The sequence below is a fragment of the Filicampus tigris genome, chromosome 3 (assembly GCF_054856515.1).
Source record: "Filicampus tigris isolate MCC_2025a chromosome 3, RoL_Ftig_1.0, whole genome shotgun sequence".
Lineage (NCBI taxonomy): Eukaryota > Metazoa > Chordata > Actinopteri > Syngnathiformes > Syngnathidae > Filicampus > Filicampus tigris.
Window position 1 is genome coordinate 1,277,678 of NC_141219.1, and position 23,484 is coordinate 1,301,161.

A 23,484-nucleotide genomic window follows, 5' to 3' on the forward strand; every position below is an offset into this window, starting at 1 on the left:
GCTGCCTTGCTAAATCATTTTTGTGATGCCATACGGTGATACTGCGACGAAGATGCTGAAGCTGACGGCAGGTTATCGTCAAGTCACTCAGAGCTCCTCTCATCATAAATGAAAGAATATTTTGCGAGCACGTGATGGCTTCCGCGCTACGTGAGTCCTTTCCATTTGAACCTCCAAAGCACCAGCGTAAAGGCCATCTGCTTGTCTCGTTAGCGCTGAGGTTGCAGCGTTTGCGGCTCCAGAGGATGAAGGTCCGTCATGGAAGACGGTTGACTGTTGCACATACGGATTTTTTTTTTCTTCTTCTCCAATGTCCGTGTGTTTCTTCTCGGTTAAGATAAAAGCGTCATGGCTCTGAAAGTGTGCCCTCGGGGGAGTGCGAAAAGTCACGGCGCAAAGCAGCCTTGGAGCCTGTTTGAATTGAACATGAACTGCCTGCGGTTTGGTTTTCGGCCTCTCGCTCTGTCGTGCGGAATTTTGACAAAGTATTATAAAGCGAGACAAATTATGCTTTTTTTTTTTTTTTTTTTACATTGTGTAATGCAGTTCCCTGGTGTCTTCATAAATGTCTCTTAACAGTTTTGTCCTCTGAACACACAAAGGATACATCATTAAAGCTCATTTAAAGCAATTTTACATCCACTTGGAACACTTTGGTGGAAAATGTTGACTGCTCACACAACTTTTCCGTCCAAGTGTGCGTCGCTTATCGAAAGCTAATAATACGAACGCTAATCCCTGCATCCAGATGTCACTTGAAAATGGCAGATCTTGGCCCAGCAAGGCCCCAAGTCACGGGCGGCATTATGTCAATTAGCCACACTGTTACATCATTTTCTGAACAAGGCATATTTACGTACACGGCTGTGCGAATTCCGAGCGTGATGGGTGGGCAGCCTCTCTGAAACCCCGGCAACCATTTGGATGCAAACATTTAGAAGATCCGTTTTGCACAAGATGTCGCTTTCAACATACCAGGGCAGAAAACAGGAAGCGTTCACTAACTCGGCATCGACAGGAAGCTCTTCGAGTGTCTTATTCAAACGGTGAAGCTGATTCATATACTTATATTTTGCAAGTGAGAGAATTAGGACGTCTTTTCAAATCGAAATTGTTCTGGTTAATGAGCTGAACGCTCAATTGGTTTCTAACGGTGGCATCAAGTTGAAGTTTCAATTTGAATTTCGTCAAATTGAAAGCGTTGTGCTCTAAATTGAGGACATGGTGGGAATACAAGGGCTGAGATTTATTATTCATCCTTGTGTTTGTTCATGACGGCAGGCTGCTTTATTGCATCGAAACAGTTTTCATTAGGCGCACCTGCTTTGGGACCCAATACTTCATAAAAGTGACTATGATAAGAGACACAAAACAACGCAATAACAACATGTCATGATAAAGTCTTTGGATTTGACAGGTTACTGTATATCATGAACATGACAGTTTTACCAAAAGATCATGTGTTCATCTATCAAACACAGTGGAGCCTGAATGGAGCCTGAATGGAGCCTGAATGGAGCCTGAATGGAGCCTGAATGGAGCCTGAATCCCCAAAGGTTGACCCCCCCCAAACGGTTCAACTTCAGTCAAAAATGGGTCATCATAATGTCTCGTAAGGCCTCCGCGTTCCTCACTAAAACTCTCTTCAGTGATGATCCAAGGATCAACTGTTTTGGGAGTGTTGAGCGTTTCCTTCCCATCCAGTTTTCTTTCAGGCTTGTCCTGATACGTGTTGAGGGTGAGCACGAGCCTACCCCAGCTGACTTTGGGTGCGAAGCTGTGAAGCGCGTATGGGGCTCCCCATCCATCATGAAAGGAGACGTCTTACAATTTCAAACAGTTCCGGTCTCTTTGCCACGTCTGCGTGACGCGCTTTTATCAAAATACGCAAAGGATCAAGAATTTCGACACATTTTTCGTGTCTCGCTGGATTGAGCCTGTTTTAAGGGCTGGCCCTGTCTCGTGCAAATGAGCAACGGTACCCCGCCCAATATACTGCTGGGCCAATAGCAAGTCCGGGTGAGGTTCAGCATAATGGTTGCGGGCTGGATCCTGAGCAATGAGACTAGAGTGGTTTAAACTCGCAGGGTATGGCTGCTCGATTATGAAAAAAATAGTAATCACGATTATTTTGGTCATGATTGAAATCACGATTGTTCAAACGATGATTTATTTTTGGTACGAAACAAGAAAATGTTGAAATGTAAAAAAAATATAACGTCACCAAAACGAGAAAATGTTGAAATGCATGTCTTTGAAACACTAGAATTATGTAAGTTTCTTTTGGACCAAACAAAATTGATAAAATTTGTTATTATAATTTTTTTTTAAAAAGGTGCAAATGTATAAATCCACGTATAGTTTCTTTGTGTAAACAAATATAGTGCGTTGGATATAAATAGATATTAATAATCGTTTTTTACAATTATGCCAATTTTGTAATCGTGTTGTGTAATAATCGTAATTGTAATTTAATTTCGATTAATTGCACAGCCCTATCGCAGAGTGGAAAAAACAAAAACCCCTGCGGACAATAAGAGCTTTTCAGACTACACTGTGTGTACGTATGTGACACACGGCTACATTAGCAAACACACACACACACACACACACACACACAAAAACAAAACAAAAAACACAGCCCTTGCGTAGACAACTTCAAGTATGCGGCAAATGCTAATCTATGCATCCAACAATGCAGTCCTGCTTTCCGTTTAGCTTTGAGGAAAATCACACGACAGCGTTGCACAGCGTGTAGTCCAGCTGCCTGTCCAGTTCCTAAAATATGCCAGATAGTTTGGAAGAGTGCACAAACCTCTCGGGAGCTATAAATGAATGCTTATTAAAACCAGTTGAAGTGGTCACTGAAGCGCAGCAAAGCTGTTGTGGATTTGTCTTTTTTTTTTTTTTCTCCAGTCTTGCAACATTGCCAAGATTGGGCTGCAAATTCACTGTAATCGGAGGAACGGTTTCACTTTATTTCCCCAGTCAATAGAAAAACGCTGCACTTGAAGACAATCGAAATAATCTGAGATGGCTCGTGGAATAAACTCAATATGAAAACAAACGACAAGGTGTAATCACCGCTACGGAATGGGGATGGATGTTTGTATCCAGCCGTCCCGCTACAAACTAAGTGGATTCACATATTACACAGCGCGTTAGGAGAACACGCAAAAGACAAGAGAGAAAGGTCTGATTTGCATTTGACGCGACAAACATTTCACAACTGAACTCCTCCGTTATCGTCTCTCTTCGACACAACTGATCTCCCGTTACTCCACTCTGGGCTGCATTGGACTCGAAGTGAAGCATGGCAACATTGCTTAAATAAATGACTTGCGCTTCTGCTCTGTTTATATGACAACAAGTCACGGGGTGCGATTTGTTTCAGGGTGCAGTCACAGCTGTCACCAGCAGGGGGTGAAAGGGGGCCACGCACTGACCACGTAGCATCCTCCCTCTCCATCTTCCCACCTCCCATTTGACATCGAGAGAATGGGGAGAGAGGGATGTGACTTCGCTGGGAGGCCAGACAATTAGTGGCTGCTGGAGGAAAGCAAGCTGACAGAGAGGGAGGGGGTGGGGGGGGTAATGAGTGGGGGCGTGGGGGGGAAATTCAGGCACGTGACACATCTCCGTTTGTTGGCGTCAACACAAAATGAAGGCCTCAATCAAAGCGCTGTACCGATTGTTCACATCGTAACCATTTTTTTCATCACATAACAAATGCATATATTATGAGGGGAAAAAGTGTCGGAGTTTTCTGACTGCCCTTATAGGTTGGGACAGAACTGGCCGTTCTGCCTATGTGACCGACCGGTCCGACGGAAACCCCTTTATTTAGCCCGCTGTGACCAGGCTTCCAAATATATATATATATATATATATATATATGTATATGCACATATGTATAGCATCTCATCCAGCAGCCAGGGTATTGCCTGCAGGTAGGGGTGGGCGATATGGGCAAAAAAAAATTATCTCGATATTTTTTCCAAAAACTCAATAACGATAATTTGACGATATTCTACAAAAAATATTTTAAATCTGCACTTGCTTCACAGACCAATTGTGGATAGACAGCGTTTGTGAACTACATCTTTTTTAAATTGCTCAATACAGCTTCTGCAAAACAATGATATTGTATGACAATATTTAACAAAAAAATATGTATAGACTTACATTGATTTTTGGGAATATTTATGTCATTGAAATGTCTCTGCTGCTATTCCATAATGATGCGACATTTTGAGCTGCAGTAAGTACTGGTGTACCACTGCCAACTACAAGAGCAATCAGAAGGAGAAAAAGGTGTTAACTACAGCAATCAGAATGAGAAATACATGTATTTGATCCGTGACGTGTGACAAAGTGTCACCCAGCGGGAGGAAAAAAAAAAAGACGTCGTCATGACAACACCCGTTCTCATATATTGGCCACCGTACTAGGAATAAAGTTGAATAACAAAACTGCAATTCACCGAAAAGTGCATTTTCCCACTCATTCATCGCTGTGACTTGTGACTTGATTCATGTTTGGGTGTATGCTGGCGTCACACTAATAAACCGTCGTAGTTTGTGCCATATGCCTCGGGAATACAGGCTAGTTATGAATGATGCGGACTCAAAGCGTGTAAACTGAATGTTAACCGATCATCCAGGATGTCACGTTTGACTTGCTCGCTAAAGTACTGAGTGTGTGCGTGCGTGCGTTTATATTTGTTGGTTCAACTCGGCGACTGTTTTCTGAGTGTGAGTGTTTAAGCTTTTGTTTAGCGTGCTTGCGCGGTCGCCAAGTTTTCCACGTAACCCATGTGGCTCGTGGTGCAACAGAATTGCTCTTTGAGCGTCAGCGTTTTGTTATTCCCAGCGACGTCAGTCTTGTCAATCCTATTTGACAAAAGCTGAGGCAAAGCGCAAAGGGTCTAATAACAAGTATCCAGAACAAGCCATCGCTGCCATATAAATCACAAAGATAAACAAATCCCCCGCATTTTTTTGCGGACGTAAAACTTAAAATCTCTCTTCTGCAAAATGACAAAAATAGAGTTACCCCACTTGTTCACTGTGACTTGTTTAATATTTATGAGCATGAAGTATTTTTCAAAGAAATATTTACTGGAATTATGACTTCACTACTGCATTGGCATCGGTTAGTAACACTCTCTTTAAAAAAAATAAATAAATAATATGTATTGTTCAAATGAAACGGTATGAATGGAGGACAATCTGTATGAATAGTATATGGACAAATATCATTCCAAAAATTCGGGTCAAATACAGCCCGGTTAAAAAAAAAAGTGCGCAAGCTAATCACAAGAGTAGTGGTAGATAATTGCCTTCCTCCTTTTCATGATTCATTGCCTCAAAATGCACAAAATCGGGTTACGTTGGAGCCCCGGACCGTCTTGAAGATAGGAATATTTGGTTGGCATGTCTGTCTCCTATTACAGCGTTCTGCTCTTTTGCATGGGAATACGCAGACTTGCATGAAGGTGCCGTTTGCACACCGCACTTTGCGCTGAAAGAAGGGGTGGCAAGAGAGAGAGCGAGAGCGAGAGCGAAAGGGGGAGGATGGTGAGAGAGTGAGTTTCGTCCAAGGGAGGGGACAGACATTCTCCAAGCAGGGGAGCACAGCTTCAGTCTGGCCAGCAAGGAGGAGAAGGAGAAGGAGAAGCGGCAGCAGCAGCGGCAGCAGCGGCAGCAGCGGCAGCAGCAGCAGCGGCAGCGGCAGCAGCAGCAGCAGCAGCAGCGCTGTCTGCCTCCCCCAGTTACAACCACCGCCAGCAGTCTGCGTCCAGCTTTCGGACTATCCACGCCCCAGGCCAACAAGAGAGGAGGTCGGAGTGGATTTTTGTGCTGTCCTTTGTTTGGCAAGGGCTGAGAAAGTGAAAGATGCAGGTGGAGAGGCGCGGAGGCGCGGCTGCGGGATGCGTGCGGTCTGACGGGCGCCCGGCGACCATGACGCCGCTGCTGTGAGCGCCTCCCGTGAGCTGCGCAGCCAGCCGCCCTCGTCCCCTCCCTCTCCTCTCCCCTCCTTCCCTCTCCTCCCCTCACCTCGCCAGCGTCGCCGATCGGCACTCATTTGAACGCGGGGACTCGGAAACACCACCACCAGCGCCGCTGGCGTCCTGCACAGGAACTTGACATAAACAGGTATTTTCTTGTGTGAGCGTGTGTGTGTGTGTGTGTGTGTGTGCGCGCGTGTGGCTTCTCCATGCATGCATGTGAATGAATGGACTTGATCCCATTTGTTGTTCCCACCAGCAGCATCCATCCACCCATTGTCTCTCGGTGGCCCTGCCATCGCATCCATGACATGCTGCTTGACCGGAATGCGGAAGGATCATGTGGATTGCTCTCATTTTATTTCAAGAGAACGAAAAATGGTGCACATGCCTTGCATCCTCTCCTTTGCGGATGCAATGACACGCGCTGCTCTTACTCTTAAGAAAAAAAAAAAAGAACAAAAAAAAAAAAAGGAAGGTATTGTCATGTTTTGGGGTTGGCTTTATCAGGGAAATGAACAGGTTGAAAATACAGGCAATATGATGTGAAGCTGCTACCCCCACACCCCCCCCCCCCCCCACGCCATCACAGTGGTGAGCTCCTCTCCTCTCCCCTCTCTCTCACTCTCTCGCTCCGTCGGGTGGTACAGAAAGCAATCATGCACATGTGTGTGCATGCATGTGAGAGATGCGACGCACACGCCCACATTCATCCACACTCCACCGTAATCCGTGATCACGTGCTCCCGGAGACATGACGTAACGCACATGCATATACAGTACGTACAATGTGTTGATCCCCCCCCGCCACCCCCTCCCGCCCCACCCCACCACAAGCAAGATCCCCCCCAACCCCCGCCCGCCCCACCCCGCCACAAGCAAATGACCCCGATCCGGCAATCGGGAGAAATGGGTTAGCATGAGAGTAACGCGTTTTGTAAGGCTGTGACAAACGTGCGTGTTTGCCGATCACACGGCCCTCAAGGGAAATGGAGCAAAAGGGTCCCTGGTTACGAGTGATGACGGCCTCGTGCTTGCTCAAGGGAGTAGGTGTGGCTGTGGTGGCTGCCCTCCTTGTTTTATTTCCTCTGGACTTTTCTCAAAGCGGAGCGGCACTAGGACCTGCAGGAATTCTTCACACACACCAATGCAAGCAACTCATGTTTAGGGCGATTGGCTTGACCTCAATAATCAATCCTTTTTTTATTATTGAATAAGTCAATAGTATGAGTCAAGTGTATAGTTCCAGCTCTACATTGACTGTAAATGTTTGATTGGAAAGTCAGGAAAAGGAGCGCTGTTATTTCCACAACTTCAATTTGTGAGAGGTCAATGAAAGATATTGAAGGAGACATATTATGCCCTTTTTCCCACCGATTCAAACAGTTGCCAGTTCTCTTGAAGTGGACATATGATGAACATCTACTTTGTAATGTACCCACAAAAAATGCTGTGTTTGCCTGGGCAGCTGACTGTCATGTTGACTTATTGGTGCTTTAGCCATATTGTGCTGAGCAGTCAGGACAGTCGCATATGTTCCACTTTCCTGTGGCGCAACAAGTTCCATTCACCGTTTTATGCAGGTCGCATATTCCCTATTTGACATCGACGGTAGGCTTCTGCTGGGCAATCAGAAAAACACAACACAATAAGCCAAAGAAAAAGCAAAACAATTCGAGTTGAAGTCCCATTCAATATCGTAGTGTCAATTTCGATTTTTCGCCGCAAAAACGTCACTTGCATGCCAAATTGTACTTGGACATGAAATCTCCAGGGTTCCACTGTAAAAACTAGTGGCAACAAACTTAAAGCTTCACTGACATAGCTGCTCACTCACTGACTAAGAAATGCTAAGCTAGGGAAAAAGTTTTGAAAGTCTGAATGGAAAAAATAACAACGAAGAAATGACTGTATATTTCATGGCGAAATAAACTCAATGTGCCCTATTTTGGTAGACAGCACTTGGGTGCTCCGGTGTAAAAACTGGTGCTTGGAGCTTTTCATGCAGATGCAAGCCTCCCTTAGCGTGTTTGGGAATTTGGCACACAGCGCCGCGCCATGCTGGCCGTTCCGGCGGGCCCAGGGCGTTTTCTTTTTCTGACAACGAGGTGGCAGAAAGTAGACTCATCTCTTGAGCAGCTAAAAGCAGGCCTGAGTTGTGGCGCAGGCGGTGTAACGTGATTTGACTTTGGTAGATTTGATCCAGGCGCAGGCAGACAGATTGGGAGCTCTGCGGACGTGTGTGGTTGATGTCATATGATGTCATATTTCATTCCTAAATATGACAACGGCGCAAATTCTACCATCTGAATCATTGTAGAACTCAATTCCTTGAACGCATTATTATCATCATGATCTTATACAGCTTAGCGATCGGCGGGAGCCGACGGGGGTGAGTGCTTGTTGTTATCTGCCTGTTTAGGACATTTTGAGACAACTTTACATAATAACCGCCCCGCACAGAGTTTCTCCATGATTGGACAATCCCCCCTCCTCCATCCGCCGTTGTCAAATTAGCCGGTGGTGGCTTTTGTCACGTCTTCGTCTGTAGTCTGGATGCGCAGGTGTGAACATCTGCTCTGGAGGGAGTCTCCTAATCTGCACAAGTCTCCAGTAACACCAGAAAAAGTCGCCAGAGTTGTGACAAAAGTCAGCAATTATCCAAGCCGTGAGGAGCAAAGGAGTATACTTCAGTCGAAGTTCAAGTCTCAAGTCGGTCTCCTTTTTAAAATGAAATTAGTTGAGCGCTGGTTGCAGGCAAGTAGTGCATGCCAATTTGCCTCAGTGCTATTCAATGTCACCACATACAGACAGATATCCGAAGCATCAATCAATCCACGCAGTTGTTCTTAGGCCTGCACCGCAATGATACAGGATGGCGGGCAGCGTGCCGTCTCCATCCTAAACGACAAACGTCTGCTTCTTAAGCTCCCTAGATTGAACCAGCGGTGATTTATACTCACTAGGATGCAACATTAGAAGCTCTCACAAGACACTCCGGTTATGCTATGGAGCAAATGACCAATAGGGCGATCAGATGAGCTGCAAGCACTCGTGAGATCATTTCCCATGTCCCAGGTATTATGGCTGGGAATGAATGATCTTTGCATTTGCGGCGGTCAAACTGAGAAAACGCAAATGGGGCGCAGAAGGTGATACAGTCATCCGTCAACCCTTCCGCCTAATTCCTGCGTCATTACACCCTAACGGGACAATGCAGGCGATACCTCGCGGGTATTATCGAGTCATTTGTGTGGCAACGCTAGCTCGGGTAAGAGGCTGACTGCTTCATTTGTCAAGGCCTAACATGCACATGTCAGGATGTTGGCTCCGTGGAGCCTTGCGAGGCGGCGCACTAATTGTTAATCAGCACTCATTTAAAGACGACCGCTCTTTTACTGTCATTTGTTCAGACAGCAGGCGGACATGGAAAGTACTTTATGTTCCAGAACTGAAACATGTGCTACGGCATTTTCTTCAGAAAGTGGCGCAACTGCAGATGAACTGTAGAAGGCAGCGCCATGACGTGGTCCTCATTAGATGGCAAACAACCATTCACATTTACAGTATGGACTAGATTTGTCACACATCTCATCAACTGGATCCAATTGGCAGATGTTTGGCACTGTATCCAAAATTGGCGATCGGTTGTACTATCATAATTTGCGTCATTGATCGGATCCGCAAAATAAGACATTACGGCAAACATAATACACATTCTTGTTCGCTCCGGGGACGTTCATACGATCTTTTAGAATCCAAGGCTTCTCAGCATATACAGTCAGTCCATTTTTTCCCAATATTTTTCAATAATTACTGTTTTGGGGGAGGGTGTCAGTTTTTTCCCCCCACATATTCCATGTTTTGAACGTGCATCAACATGTTTGGAAGAATTTTTAAGGTTTCATTGTTTTTTTTCCTAGTGCATTCTAATGGGCTTCAATTACAGTATTCTGTCCCAATCACCCACCAATAGCGCAGATAAACTGTACGCTAAATAAACAAGTTGTTTAAATAGATAGGTCAATCTTCTGATCGGATCGGTGACCAGTTACCTTTTTTTGTTTTTTCAAACACGCTGGTCGGCTCTAAAATCCTGATGGTGTAAAGCCTAGTATGGGCAATTTAGAGCCTTTGATAAACCAAACATGCATTTCTAACTTCCATTAAGGTAGTAGCCGAGATTCAAACCAAGAACCGCAGAAGTGTGAGGCAGACATGCCAACCACAAGACTAGAATGCTGCACAGGGGTAGTTGCGTGTCATTTACTTTCAGGTTGTACGGACTAGCCGACAAGTCAACATTTGTACTCTACAAGTCGATTCTTGTTGAGCATGTTGAATAAAAATGTACGTATATTGTCTTCTATTTCTGAATGCGCATCTTTTGTAAGTAAGGAAGAACCAGTGAAAGGGAGGAAAGCCAAACTTGAGAAGATTTGGGAAAAACGTTTTGGCCCACACCATCAAGGTGGCAGGAAACGATTGCACCGCACACCAGGAGGTCGGTGATTATTTGTAAACACTGCAACTGCTCACCATGCAGAACCCGTTGCTGTGTTAGGCCTAAATCGAGGTCACGTCACCCCGTCTGGTGTGCAAAGGTTATCCCAGCGGCAACCACAACGAGTGAGGGGATATTTTCTGGAAACATTCGACACCGAGCCCACATCGATTCTCTTAAATTTTGTTCATGAGCATTCCTTCAGGTGACTGCTATTGTTATCGTAGCTTATTAGAGTATTGTACTACAAAACTAGAAATGAGAGTATCAGCGACACGTCGATCTCAATTTGACTTTCATCACATTAGCGGTGACTCACAAAAAAAAAATTCCTAAAACCCCTACAAGCTACTATGCTAATAACAAAAGCGTGACAAAGACATGGTTAGAAGCTGAAGCAGTCATGCTCGGTTCATCTTCATCGAGCTGCCATAATAATTTAGGTCTTCAATTATCCAAACAAGCACATGTTGGTAATATGGGACTCAAACCCAGAAGCGCTCTCCACTTCCTACCAGTATATAATGAGACTTACTTAAAATACTGTACTGTAAATTACAAAATAAGTCAAGCAAAAATGGAGTTACAAAAACAACAAAAATGACTATCCCGGAGAAGCGCAGATGAACGGAATGAACCGAGGCTGACTGGGGGAACTAAAATGATGCATAGCTCCCCGGAACAAAACGAAGATCATTGGGAAGCCACCACTTGTCAGCATCTACTAGACTTGTCGGCAAAGATGCCATCTGCGCATAACGCATGATCACCTTTTATACTGTGCAGGAAATGATCGGAAAATCTTCCCATTCCGGTGCCTCAGTAGGTGCTGCTGTTTGCCTTAGCAAAAGACTTTGAATGGGCTCACCAATTAAACCATTAAAGGAGACATATTATACAATTTTCACAAATGCAAACAGTTCGTCTCACTCTCAATTCAAGCCAATGAACCACTGCTCGCCCCATCGTCTTCTATAGCGGGGTACGGCTCTACGTCACCATGATGACCCGGGGTCAAGCTAGCTGGTGGCTAGTGGTTACTTGTGCGCAAGCCTTGCGTCTGAAAAAAAATTTCAGTGGGAAGTGAAACAGAGCCCCCACACAAGCAGTAAAATGGTTATTTTGCACTTTTTTTGCACTTCATCACCAAGCTGCCAAATTACACTTGGCAGATTATGGTGAAGATCCATGCATGGTGCATACAGAACAGTCACGCCGAAAACATACATGCACCTCCGTAACAACACAGCCACCTCATCAGAAGACAACGCTGATCACACGTTACGTAGCGTTTTGGCTTTAACATTGCCATATTTCTGTCTACTCTGGCCCAAAGGAACATGGCGGCCAGCCAAACTCGGTGTGGGGGCGGTATTATTCAAATGAGTCGGACTGCTATCACAGAGACTAAACGGCTTTCAAACTGACACATTTTCTGCCATATGTAGCTCACAAAAGATTTGACTTTGTTGTGTAATTTCACACATGGTGGCACTCCACAAACGAAACTGTTTCGCACACAAGCAATTAATGTGAAACATTGTGTCTATGAATGGAATAATTACTTCGTTTTTTCCTGAGGGGGAAAAAGCAGGCATCTACTTGAGGGAGGTGATAAGTTGTCTTAAGTGGATGTTGCACCCGCCATCTAAATAGGAAGCCATTCCAGGTACGGACAATATTTGAGGAACTGATAATACTCCATGGGGGTGGATGTGTTACACAAAAGCCACTATCGTTATTTTTTTACTCGCATGTCGGGTCAGCACGTGACATTGACATCAAACACCAGCCTGGCTATAAAAACTGCAAAGAAAGAGGTTCATCATTTGGGCTTTTTCTTCCCTCGCTGAACGTTCCATGTGGGACGAGAACTGAAAATACATGTTGTCTATAATATATTTGTAGTTACGACATTGTCACGGGCCGAAACGTAATCGTCAACAGGGGGGAACGGCATCGTCGCATGCTGTAATTGTTGATGGGGGGCCAATATGCCACGGTGGACGTTATGAAAGTCTGTGACGGAGCGCAAGGTGCGGCTGTGACATCGGTCCTGGAACTTTTCTGACACACCTCATGCATGTGCCGGTATATGATTTGCTGGACAGCTGGACTTGCTGAATTAGGTCACATACGTGGTCGTGTTTTAAAAGCATCCATCCATTAGCGGCAAGGCTTATCCACAAAAGGGTAGCAGAGAGACTGGAGCTCGTCCAGGGAGACAACTAAATGTGATCTATTGTTTTTTTTTTGTTTGTTTTGTTTGAACAATCTTCCATTCATGAATGAATTCACTGACGACGAAGCAAGCTGTTCCTGCCGCTTTTACCTTCACTTTGTTCATTTGAATTCATCTCATTATTTCCCCCAATCTTACATTGGCTGCCGGATCCTCCCTTTGCTGCTCATTACATTGTATTATTCAAGTGTGCAGATCATATTCAATTATTACTCTCATTTCTGTGCGCAAGCCACAATACAGGAAACCACTGGAAAGGAACTCGCTTATTTTAGATTGTCGGATTAAACGTAAAAAAAATAAAAAATAGACGGTTCCCTTTCCAATTAAGTGTTTCATCTCATAAATGCATAATAATAGCTTCCTGATTATTATGATGGTTGTGGATCATCTGTTACTTGTCAATCAGGTTTTCTAACAGACTTTAAAAGGCACTAAGGTAAATTCACATTTTAAAGGCGTGCAAATAGTTTGGTAGCTGCAGTGCCTGCCGCCCACCAAATGTGAAACTAAACAAGTAGGTAAATCTTTAGTTATCTGTTTGTGAAAATGTGTCCGTGAGCAAGATATTCTGCACATCCACCCCGCTCTTAACCAACCGCCATTCAGTGGTAGTCTGGACTCCAAGAAATGAAAAACTACATCACACTCAAAAGCAGTTTGCGGTTTACTACTTGTGAATTCAATTATTCACTGATTTTCAGGGAGAACCTATCCTCAGTTATTTGTTGAAAACTTGCTTATTTGCTTTTTTTTGCCTGTCCTTTAATGGCCTAAGATGATTCAAGATGGCGGCAAGGAACTATGTTGAAGTGTGAGAAGGCAGTGAGGTTAGCCGAGCTGGCGGAAGAAGTTACAAGAAAGGTGTCAGCGCATCTACCTGCATACTTCGGGTGCAAAAAAATGAAACATCAAACTGTTTAAGGATCATGCTTTGTGCTATATTTGTAGTTGTAACTATTCATTTAGTCAACTATAAACATCTAGGGGTCTTTAATTACTTGCGTTTTTCCCAATTCACGGCACAGCTCAATCTCTAGGATTACTCTCTCACTGAATCCAAATTGAAACATCGCTTTGGCCTTTTCACTGGTTGCAAAGTGGCAACATACACGCAAGCATCATTGCACTTCTGGTGCTTTTTTCTCACATCAAATCATCTGTAAGCTATTTATTTTGAAGGGCAATGTTGTACGATGTGTTTCAAATAAGAAGGTCATACTTTTTTTTCCACACTCTGGGCTAAGGTACCCTAAGTCCAAGAAAGCAGCCGGCATGTCAAATCGGATAAAATTCTTCATTCTTGAGTTATTTTGATGAAAATAGTCTCATTATTAAAACACATGGGAACGGTTTTAAAATGTGTGTACTAGAGTACTTCTTTAAGGCAACAGCTTGAATTGTTATTCAAAACAATCACAGTTTGTATTTACTCATTTCAAGCGACAGGGATATGAAGAGCCCATATTAAAGTATCATGTCATTCCCTACATCCCTCCCCTTAACGTAAAGCCATCAGCCAGGGATGATGCGTTGATGATGACTGAGCTAGTTGGACTTACTTTTTAGCCACCGAGGGTAATGATGCCACTGAAGCGCTATCATCTTTTGAGCGAGTCAATGTGTTTCGACTCACAGCTCTTGTATTTTTTAACGAAACAGGAGCGTGTGAAACAGACGGCGGGCTGTGTTTGTGTCTAAACAGGAAACACTACTGAGGGAGGTGTCAACAACACTCGCAGACAAGGGGTTGTTTGGAGGATAATTGGCAATCAACCTGTGCCGCCCTTCGGAAATGAGAATGCGTTTGCCTTTTTGGTACGCCGTGAGCTGGTCAGGTGATTAGTGTTTCAGATGATTTTGTTATTGAATTACGATGAATGAGCCAGCAAGGTGCAACAGTAAAGTTGCAGCTGGGCAGTTAGCCCGATAAAGCTCTCATGGAGGTTTGTACCTAGGGGTGATGCTTGAGAAATGCTCCACCTAGATGGCCAACAATTACTCATGAGACAAGTCGATATATTTGTTTACACTGGTGTGCAAAGCATATCGTCATAAATAGTCCTGTAGTAGGATTCCAGAACTTCCTGAAGGATCAGTACTCATGTGCCCAACAAGGCCAATTATTGGACCCCAAGGTAAATTGTCATTAGCAAGACTTGCAAATATACAGTCCATGTATCATCCATCATCAACTCCAAATTGCACACTCATCATTCAAGGTCGTTGGCAATTAAGACACTAATAAACAAGTAACGATGTTCTGCTGCAATCTTGACAGTGCTGCTGAAGGATCTGTGATTGCCAGAAAGTTCAAAACACAAGGTCATCGAACATGCTTTCATTGATCGCTTTTAAATTAAGATTTCACAATTGATTGACTTTATTTGTGATCATATTTCCACAATTCAATTTACTTACGGCTATATTTACATTTAAAATGCGGGCTCTGCTGCACATCTAATGAAGTACTTTTGAAATCTCTCGTCGGCCAAGAACCAGGAGGCGAATGTGTGGTTCGGGCTTTCGAAAGCTGCCGAACCAACAAGCGAGCACGCGATGCAGCGGGAGCCTCGAGTTACTCGTTGGACTGGGCGGAGCGAGTCATGTCGCGAGAAGAACGTACAGTGAAAATTGGGAATGAGGAGCATCATGGTGAGAAAGCCGTGCCTCCACAGCGATCAAAATCCATTGTCTGGACTGGTTAATAGCTTGTTTATTCACTTAGCCCCTTGGTAAACTTGAAATTCGTATTTTTTTTAAGGATCTTTCATATCAGGTGTTTGTTTATTTGAGTTCTTGTGAGAATCGTGCCCCTCGTGCAGTGCGTACAAATGAAATGAAAATGCTTTAGTCACATTACCGTCTCTGAATGGTCATGCATTACACACCAGCTGCTTTACTTTCATCAAAAAAGCTTTGACATTAAAGTCAGTGCCGCTTTTATGATTGACATGTAAGATTGTTCAATCATTTTATAATTAGTGACTAAAAGGAAGACCATGTATAGTGAAACATCATTCAGGAAGGTGGGACTCAAACTGGTCAAAGACTGCTAGCGGACATGTCTGGATTGAAGAGTGCACCTGGTCACAGGAAGCTGTGGATGCTCTGTAACATGTTACTAAGAATAGAAGGGTGTGATATTACCCCAAATTGTACAAGTAATGCCCTTACGTATTTGTGTTGTTTTTGTTACTGGTTACTCCCGACTGCTGGTTACTATTACTACCAGTAGCAAGCTAATCTTAGCCCACAACAGCATGGGGTAGAAAATTGATGAAGACACAACATACTGCATGATATTACCACAGCTCAGCACTGTTGATTCTTACAAATGGCCCAGAAGTGTTTTTGTGTTAGATTAGGTTCGTAATAGAGCATGGTACGGCCAACATACAAATTAGAGTGATGTCACCGTCGTATTAAAGTAACTCCGTCATGAACCTACGATGCCCTGTATTTTTTTCTTATCATAATTCTGTGCCAGCAACCCAAACCTTAGGCCATATAATGTGAATTGTATACAACAGGAAGTCAGAGCAGTGGCAGTAAATTAGAAGTACATTTTTTTTCACTGCCTCCAAATTGTGAGCCTAATTTGGTTTTTGTCCGTTCCCCGATAAACAGCCCAGAGGAAATTCTTTGCAAATGTAGTTAAAGTCCCCGCCGTCAAAAACTCAAAGGTGTTTCTGATGAGGCTGGCTGGTAAAAAAGGACTGTTGGCGTTGGAGTTGGAGAGCTATAAAGAGAGTTACATATCTCCAGGCCTCTCTGAATTAATGCTATAATGAAGTTAAAAAAAAAAAACCTCAGTAACTCTGATCCAATAAAAAGAAAAGAACCGTGTACGCGAGACGTCAATCAAGTGCTATCTGTGCCCACACTGTCTCCAGAGGAGGTCAGTCAGTAGAAGTTGTGTAGGTGGACTATGACTGCAGGCCTAGCAATGTTTGAAATTGAAAAAAAAGCAGCAGTCCTGGAGGAATGATGTTAATGGGTTAACTTCACATGGGCCAACACGAAAGGTGTCCCGAGCAACCCTTAGCGGCATGCCGATTAACCGAATCCGACAGCACTATTACGTCACTTCTTAGTCTGTGTGGCAATGTCAGGCCAGATAAAATCGTTCTCATTTTCATGCAAGGTGTACAGAAGTTGTGCTAAGTTTCATTTTTTTAAAAACGGGTCTTCCACAACATCCTAATAGATTACTGCTCAATTTTCCAGCCATACATTTTCTATGGTGCTTGTACTCATCAGAGTCACAGAATTACTGGCGCCTATCCCAGCTGATTTAGGGCGAGAGGCGGGGCACACCCTGGGCTGGTAACGAGCAGGCAATTTTGTTATTGCTAATACCATGCTATTGCTCAATATCTTCAGTAATACAGCGGACGCTCCAAAGTGCAATATCCAGACCATGTTATTGAGACAAATGGTCAGCTATTTGTAATTAATCCATTCAACCTATTCAATATACTTGCCAAACGTTAATGTTGACATGCTAACAGTGTCCTCCTTGACTGACATTGAGATTGTCCACTGATCCCAACAACAACTACTTTACAAAAAGATGTCAGATGATGGTGGGGGTGTGTGTGGGGGGGGGGTGTCATGCCGCTAAAGCTACACAAAACCTCAAAAACAACGTCAGCATTTCAGGCAAGTGAATCTCAGCAGTTAAGTTCATCATCATGTAACGAGCATCAAAGGATGAACACATGATTGCTTTGCTTTTTCTTTGACGTTTACTTGCCTCAAGGACGTAAGACAAGGACGTAACTTTATCAAAGTTAAGGATGTGTGACTTTTACTTTTAACGATGCTAACTTATTTTATAACTTGAGTGACAGAGACCTAATTCATATTCCCATCATGATTTGGCATTTACGTTAGGAATGAATGTTTTATCATGTCTCTGTCCAGTCATGCATCTAAAACTTCTGTCCAAAGCCAAATACCCCATTTTTTGTGAGTGCTATAAAAATTCCAGCAAAGCTCATTGTTTCACAATGGCAACAGTTTGAACCTAGAAGGCATTTTAACTACTGCAGTTTCTTCTAGGAGATAAACTGCTTGAACAATCCAATTGTGTTGCACTTTACATGTTCACCCGTCCCACTCATATGAAAAGTGCCCGTCCTTTATCTTTACCACGAAAACAGCAACTCGTCAAATCTCATGTCTAATGTACGGTGCAAGAAGATACATAACCATACACACTCAAACTGAAAGTATATGCAGATGTCCGTCTCTACTAAAGCCAAACAGTGAGGCTGTGTTTTACAACTCATTTGACGTTTGCAGGTCTTTGTGGGCATGAGGCTGGAGTAGACTGTTGTATCACCACTGTAAATCCCAGGACTAATAATGAAGCAGCTGTCGAAACCTCTGGATGACAAGCACTGCTCTTTCGACTCAGTTGGCCGGTTTCACTCATCAGTAAACAAACGTCTACAGCAGCTACTCCAGACTGTTTAAATTTTCAACACGATGCCCTTGCAAGCGTACAGTCTGCTGCACCCGAGTATTATCAGCACATGATTGATTCAAATACGACGCGGTACACATCATGACTTTGCACGTGAAACAAATAGCAGCACAGATCATTAACTTTCAATGTTTAATTAGTTCATACGTCATACTTGTTATTGTAATCAATGAATGGAAAGCGCTGCACTGTATCCGACAACACCATTCGTCTTGTGTTGGAACTTGATTTGAGAAGACTAATAATTTGGCATCCAACATTGAATGACATCCTTTTTGCCATTATTTGATTTTTCATTCATTTTACCATTGACAAGTGGTATTTTTGTTTGTACTGTATGAATGGTTCAGCTATGTTACAGTGTAAAACGGTAATCTGCTGAAACAATCTAATCATTTTCTTTTTCACCTTTCAGGGGGATTTTCTCTACCGGATCAATACCCAGTTGCTTCACCACATGCTTTGGGCAAAAAGTGGTCTGCTCTTCACAAGAACAAGCTGACAATCCTCAGTGCCAGAGCTCTCTTCTCCATGTACTCCTTCTCTTGTTAATGCTACAGAGTCTTCAGGGTTGCCATCCATGGTTTCTACCCTCATTAAGATTATATCAGTTTACATTGAAAAGATTTGCAAAGGAATGTTTACAAAGAAATTGGCAAAACCAATCAAGAAGAAAGAGAGAAGTAAAAATAAAGAGCCAACAAAATTGACCACTGACCTGCAAGCACACAATCCAACTCTGTCCAACACAGTGAAAACCACTGTTAAAAAGTTCTCCAAATGCTCCTCAGCACGTAACGTATCGCTGGAAGACGACGACGGGAAGAACGACTGCTCGTCCCTGTCACCCACTTTCAGTTATCGCGTGGCCATCGCAAATGGACTCCCTAAAACCGCCCCTTTTTTGAACAACAACAATGAAAGCATCTTTCCCGAGGTTCTTTCAATCGACAGTAGCTACTCTGACACACTGAGCGACGCGAAGCCTATCCGGAGGCTGGATGAGCATAAATCGCACACGATGCCAGTAAGACGGAACCGGAAGAGCCTCATCAGTTTGGCTCCCTCCGATGGGAGCTCTGAGGGCGAACGAGTGGAACGCTCCAGTCTACACACGCTCCGGCTGGGAGCTCTTCGTAAGTTGAGGAAATGGAAAAAAAGTCAGGAATGTGTCTCCTCGGACTCCGAGGTGAGCAACTGGAGGAAGACCTTTGGCATACGGAGCAAGTCCTTGGACCGGGCGGGACGGCAGCAGAAGAGCTCAACTCTGGAACCCGGCTCCTCCTCCACTGGATGCATCAGTCAGACACAAGATGTCATGGAGATGATCTTCAAGGAACTTCAGGGGATCAGCCAGATAGAGACAGAGCTGTCCGAGCTACGTGGCCACGTCAACGCCCTGAAGAGCTCGATCGACGAGATCTCCAGCAGTGTGGAAGTAGTTCAGAGCGAGATTGAGCAGCTTCGCTCTGGATTTGTCCAGTCAAGAAGGGAAACACGTGACATCCATGATTACATAAAACAAATTAGCCACCAGGCCAATAATTCTACTCTGCGTTTCCTCAATGTTCCAGAAGAAAGGTCAGAGAAAACAGAACACCTGATATATAAATTACTCAAAGACAAAATGGGTCTCACCGATGCTCATAAAACAATTAAAATCGAGCTCGCTCACAGGTTAGGACAACAACGGGAATGTTCTAACGCAAAACCTCGTCCCATCATAGTTATATTTGCAACACCCCAAGACAGGGATTTAGTCTTGAAAAAATGCTATAAACTTAAAGGAACCGGAATTACAGTTTCCACAGACAGCTTAACTCGGGAAGGGAAAGAGCGAAAGGACAAGGCAATGTCCTCCTCACAAACCTATGAAAGCATGGATATCAAGGTATCAGGGAAAGATAAAGTAGTAGAGAGTGATGACTGGGATTCCATGGACAGTGACAAGGAATTAGATGAGCTAAGCAGAAACAAATATGCAATGGTCATTTCAAAGCCCGCTCACAAAAGCAAATCAGAGAAAAAACGATCCCATGACCACAGCCGGTCAGGGGAGGAAGCAAGCTACTCAGGTGCAGTTCACTATGCCGATGACACATACTATGACCCCGACAAGCATGCGAAGGCTTACTACTCTGATGTCACCTCCGGTTGGCTCTCTCAGAGTGACTATTCCACACCGAAACTCAGCCGCTCTGAATCGGACTGCTCAAAACTTTGCCAGTCGTACTCGGAGGACTTTTCAGAGAGCCAGTACTTTACACGGGCCAATGGCTGCTCCCTGTTATCCTCCTCGGATCAAGAACTGTGGCAGAGGAAACAAGAGGACATGGCCTCCTCTTGGTATGCTAGCCCCAGTCACCCCCTCAACAGTGAGAATCAACCTTATGAACACAATGAGATTGAGACGACTGAGACTGTTGACAGTGGGGTGAGCAATGGACTTGTTTGCATGTCTGGGGACAGAAGCCACTACAGTGGCTCCCAACTTTCTCTGCAAGCTGACCTGTCACCTTGGAAAGACTGGCATCATATAGAGCAAGGAGCCGATTCAGGTCTGGAAGTGTCCATAGAAGTCAGCAGTCCATTTGACCCATCCACCATCCCGGGTTTTCCAGAGAATATCACTAAATGCCAAGAAGTTGATCTACAATTTGAAGGGGAGGAGGAGTTCATGATGCTTGACAGAGAACCCACCCTGCCACAAATAACCACTCACATTATTACACCCGTTGTGGAGCGTGAGTCCACCAAAGCACATGTGCGTCAATCAAAAGGGAGTTCCAAGGGGTTAGCAAAAGAAAGTGCAAAAGTACCCTCTAAAGATACGGCAAAAGCTACACCTAAAATGATAAATAAACAAATTAAAATTGGGTCCAAAGATGAAACCCCCAAAACACAGGAAAAGGAAACTATAAAAGTATCTGCAAAGACTTCATCTAAAATGACATCAAATGCCACTATAAAAGAGCCACTGAAAGAGAAGAAATCCACAGCTAAAGAGACCACTGAATCCTTCCCTAAAGACAGCCCAAAACCTACAATTAAATATTCCACAAAGCCTGCTGTTGAAGACGCTTCTAAAGTAGCACCTAAGGTCATTTGCAGTGAGACAGTTAAAGTCAGCAGAGCGGCCCCGAAGGTTTCCCAGGCAATGACACCGAAACAAAGTCCAAGAGAGTCACCAAAAGAGAGCCCTAAAATCACCCCAATAGTGAGCCCAGCTTCAACTCCCAAAGAGTCCCCAAAAGAATCCCCTAAACAGTCCCCTGTGGTCAGTGTTAAGGAACCCCTACAAGGCACACATAAACTTGCTGCAAAGGAGGTTACCAAAGAAGCTACAAAAGTACTCCCAAAAGAGATACCGAAAGTACAGAATAAGGAGAGCAACGACAATAATAAAGTACCCCCCAAAAAGGATTCTAGCATTCCAATCAGAGAAGCACCAGTTTCTAAAGAGGCCCCAAAGGTGTCCGTCAAAGAAGCCCCTAAGGCATCTCCAAGTCAATCACCTCAGGTAGTCTCTCCAGATGCCCCAAAAGTAGTTGTTAAAGATGCCCCCAAGGAAGCTTCAAAAGCAGTGCCGAAAGAAAAATTTCCTGAAATCGATGTCAATCACAGCTTTCACCAAACTCAAAGTAAATCCACAACTATGTACCGCAGTCAGAGTGAGATTCGAACAGAAAAGGTTGAGGAAGTGCCTAAGTCATGGAGCAGCAGGCTCAGTATAGATCTCAGCGAGAAGTCTTTTGGTTTTGGCTTTGGTTCTACGTTGCAAAGGGCTAAATCAGCTCTGGAGGTCGTATGGAAATCTGGCCCTCAGAATACTCCCACACCTCCTGAAGAACCCACAAACTCTTCTTCGTCATTCATGGGGCGTTTCCGCACACTCTCCGCCTCCAACTCGCCCCCTCCGGCAGACCCGGCTGCTCACAAAGAACCGGTTTACTACAAACCGGAGGAGGAGGTAAAAGGTGAAGAGACGGAAGCTCTTGAACAATCAGAGGATGGCGAGACCCACTACGTTGAGGTGATGGAACAGGTTCTGGCTAATTTGGAGAATAGGACTAATGTTAACGAAACTGAAGAGCTTGTGCAGGAATGTGAGCCTTCTCAGGACAATGATGCATCTGAGGACATCCAGGCTTCTCAGGACAATGATGTCCCTGAAGAATTTGAGACCGTTGAAGATTTCAGCACCACAAGAGACATCGATGCGAGCCAAGAGGCACATGTTCTAGAGTACGACTGCGGCTTGGATGAGCAGTATGATGAGGAGTACAGCGAGGAGTACGAAACCAACGTGACCGAGGACACGGCTGAGTATGACGCCATGGTGGAGTATTTGGATGTCGAGGAACCCGACGAGACAGAGGACAATGACATAACTGAAGAGATGGAAGAGGGCGACGAGGATATAGAGGCGATTGAGGAGCTGGTTGAGGAGACCGCCGAGGTCTCTGAGAAAGTGGATGAACATGAGGAGGCTGACAGAAAAAGCATGGATGAAGAGAAGCCCGCAGTCACAGAAGCACCACCGAAGAAGCGAATACGACCGACGTTTAAAGAGGCTGCTCTGAGGGCGTACCGGAAACAGATGGCTGAACTGGAGCAACAGATCTTGGCAGGAGGTAAGACTTCTTCACATTGGTTACAATAATTTTGATATACCTACTTTTGACAACTTGCAGTGAAGACAGAAATCTGCCTACGCTGGGCATTATCCTCCTAGATCTCCCGTAGCCTTTCTTTCAGATGTACAATAATTTTCATAATAATACATAATTTTCAGTGTACGGTAATTCAAAAACCGTATTGAGGTGATCATAGTGGCTGCAATAACATAGGTGTGTAATTGTTTCGTGCTTGTGAATAAGAAGCGAGGGATTTGATGAAATGTGAATAAAGCTAAATGGTCCGTAATTTGGTATCCTGAGATGAGAGCACATTTGGCAATCAGGGCATTGTTGCATCCACTGGTCCATAAAAAAAAAAGCCAGTGGCGTGATGAAGGCCAAGCCTTAGAAATTTTTAGGTACAAAATCACGACATACTGTACCTGTATATTTCAAACGGCATCACGGTATGACGTCAACAAACTTAACTGTCAGGAACTATCGTCACGTAATATATAATCAGTGCACCACTGCAATCTCTGTCAGTGCATTTTAACTTGTGTCGACTTTTTCGGCTAACAGAGTGGCGCCATTTTGACAAGACTGACTCAGTGA

The 23,484-nt window shown here is 44.2% G+C and overlaps 1 protein-coding gene and 1 long non-coding RNA gene across 6 annotated transcripts in view; one reads left to right on the forward strand and one right to left on the reverse strand.

Annotated features, from left to right (window-relative positions):
• Positions 1-23,484, reverse strand: part of LOC147149538 (uncharacterized) — a 222,652-nt gene that overhangs the window by 78,808 nt on the left and 120,360 nt on the right. The window lies entirely within an intron of this gene.
• unc13c (unc-13 homolog C (C. elegans)) overlaps positions 5,627-23,484 on the forward strand; it is a 126,654-nt gene continuing 108,796 nt past the window's right edge. For all 5 annotated transcript variants that reach the window (XM_086027060.1, XM_086027061.1, XM_086027063.1 and 2 more), the window contains exons 1-2: positions 5,627-6,158; positions 18,666-22,884. In XM_086027060.1, the coding sequence (XP_085883186.1) occupies positions 18,831-22,884 (4,054 nt within the window). In that variant the 5' untranslated portion in view covers positions 5,627-6,158; positions 18,666-18,830. The remainder of the gene's footprint in view (positions 6,159-18,665; positions 22,885-23,484) is intronic.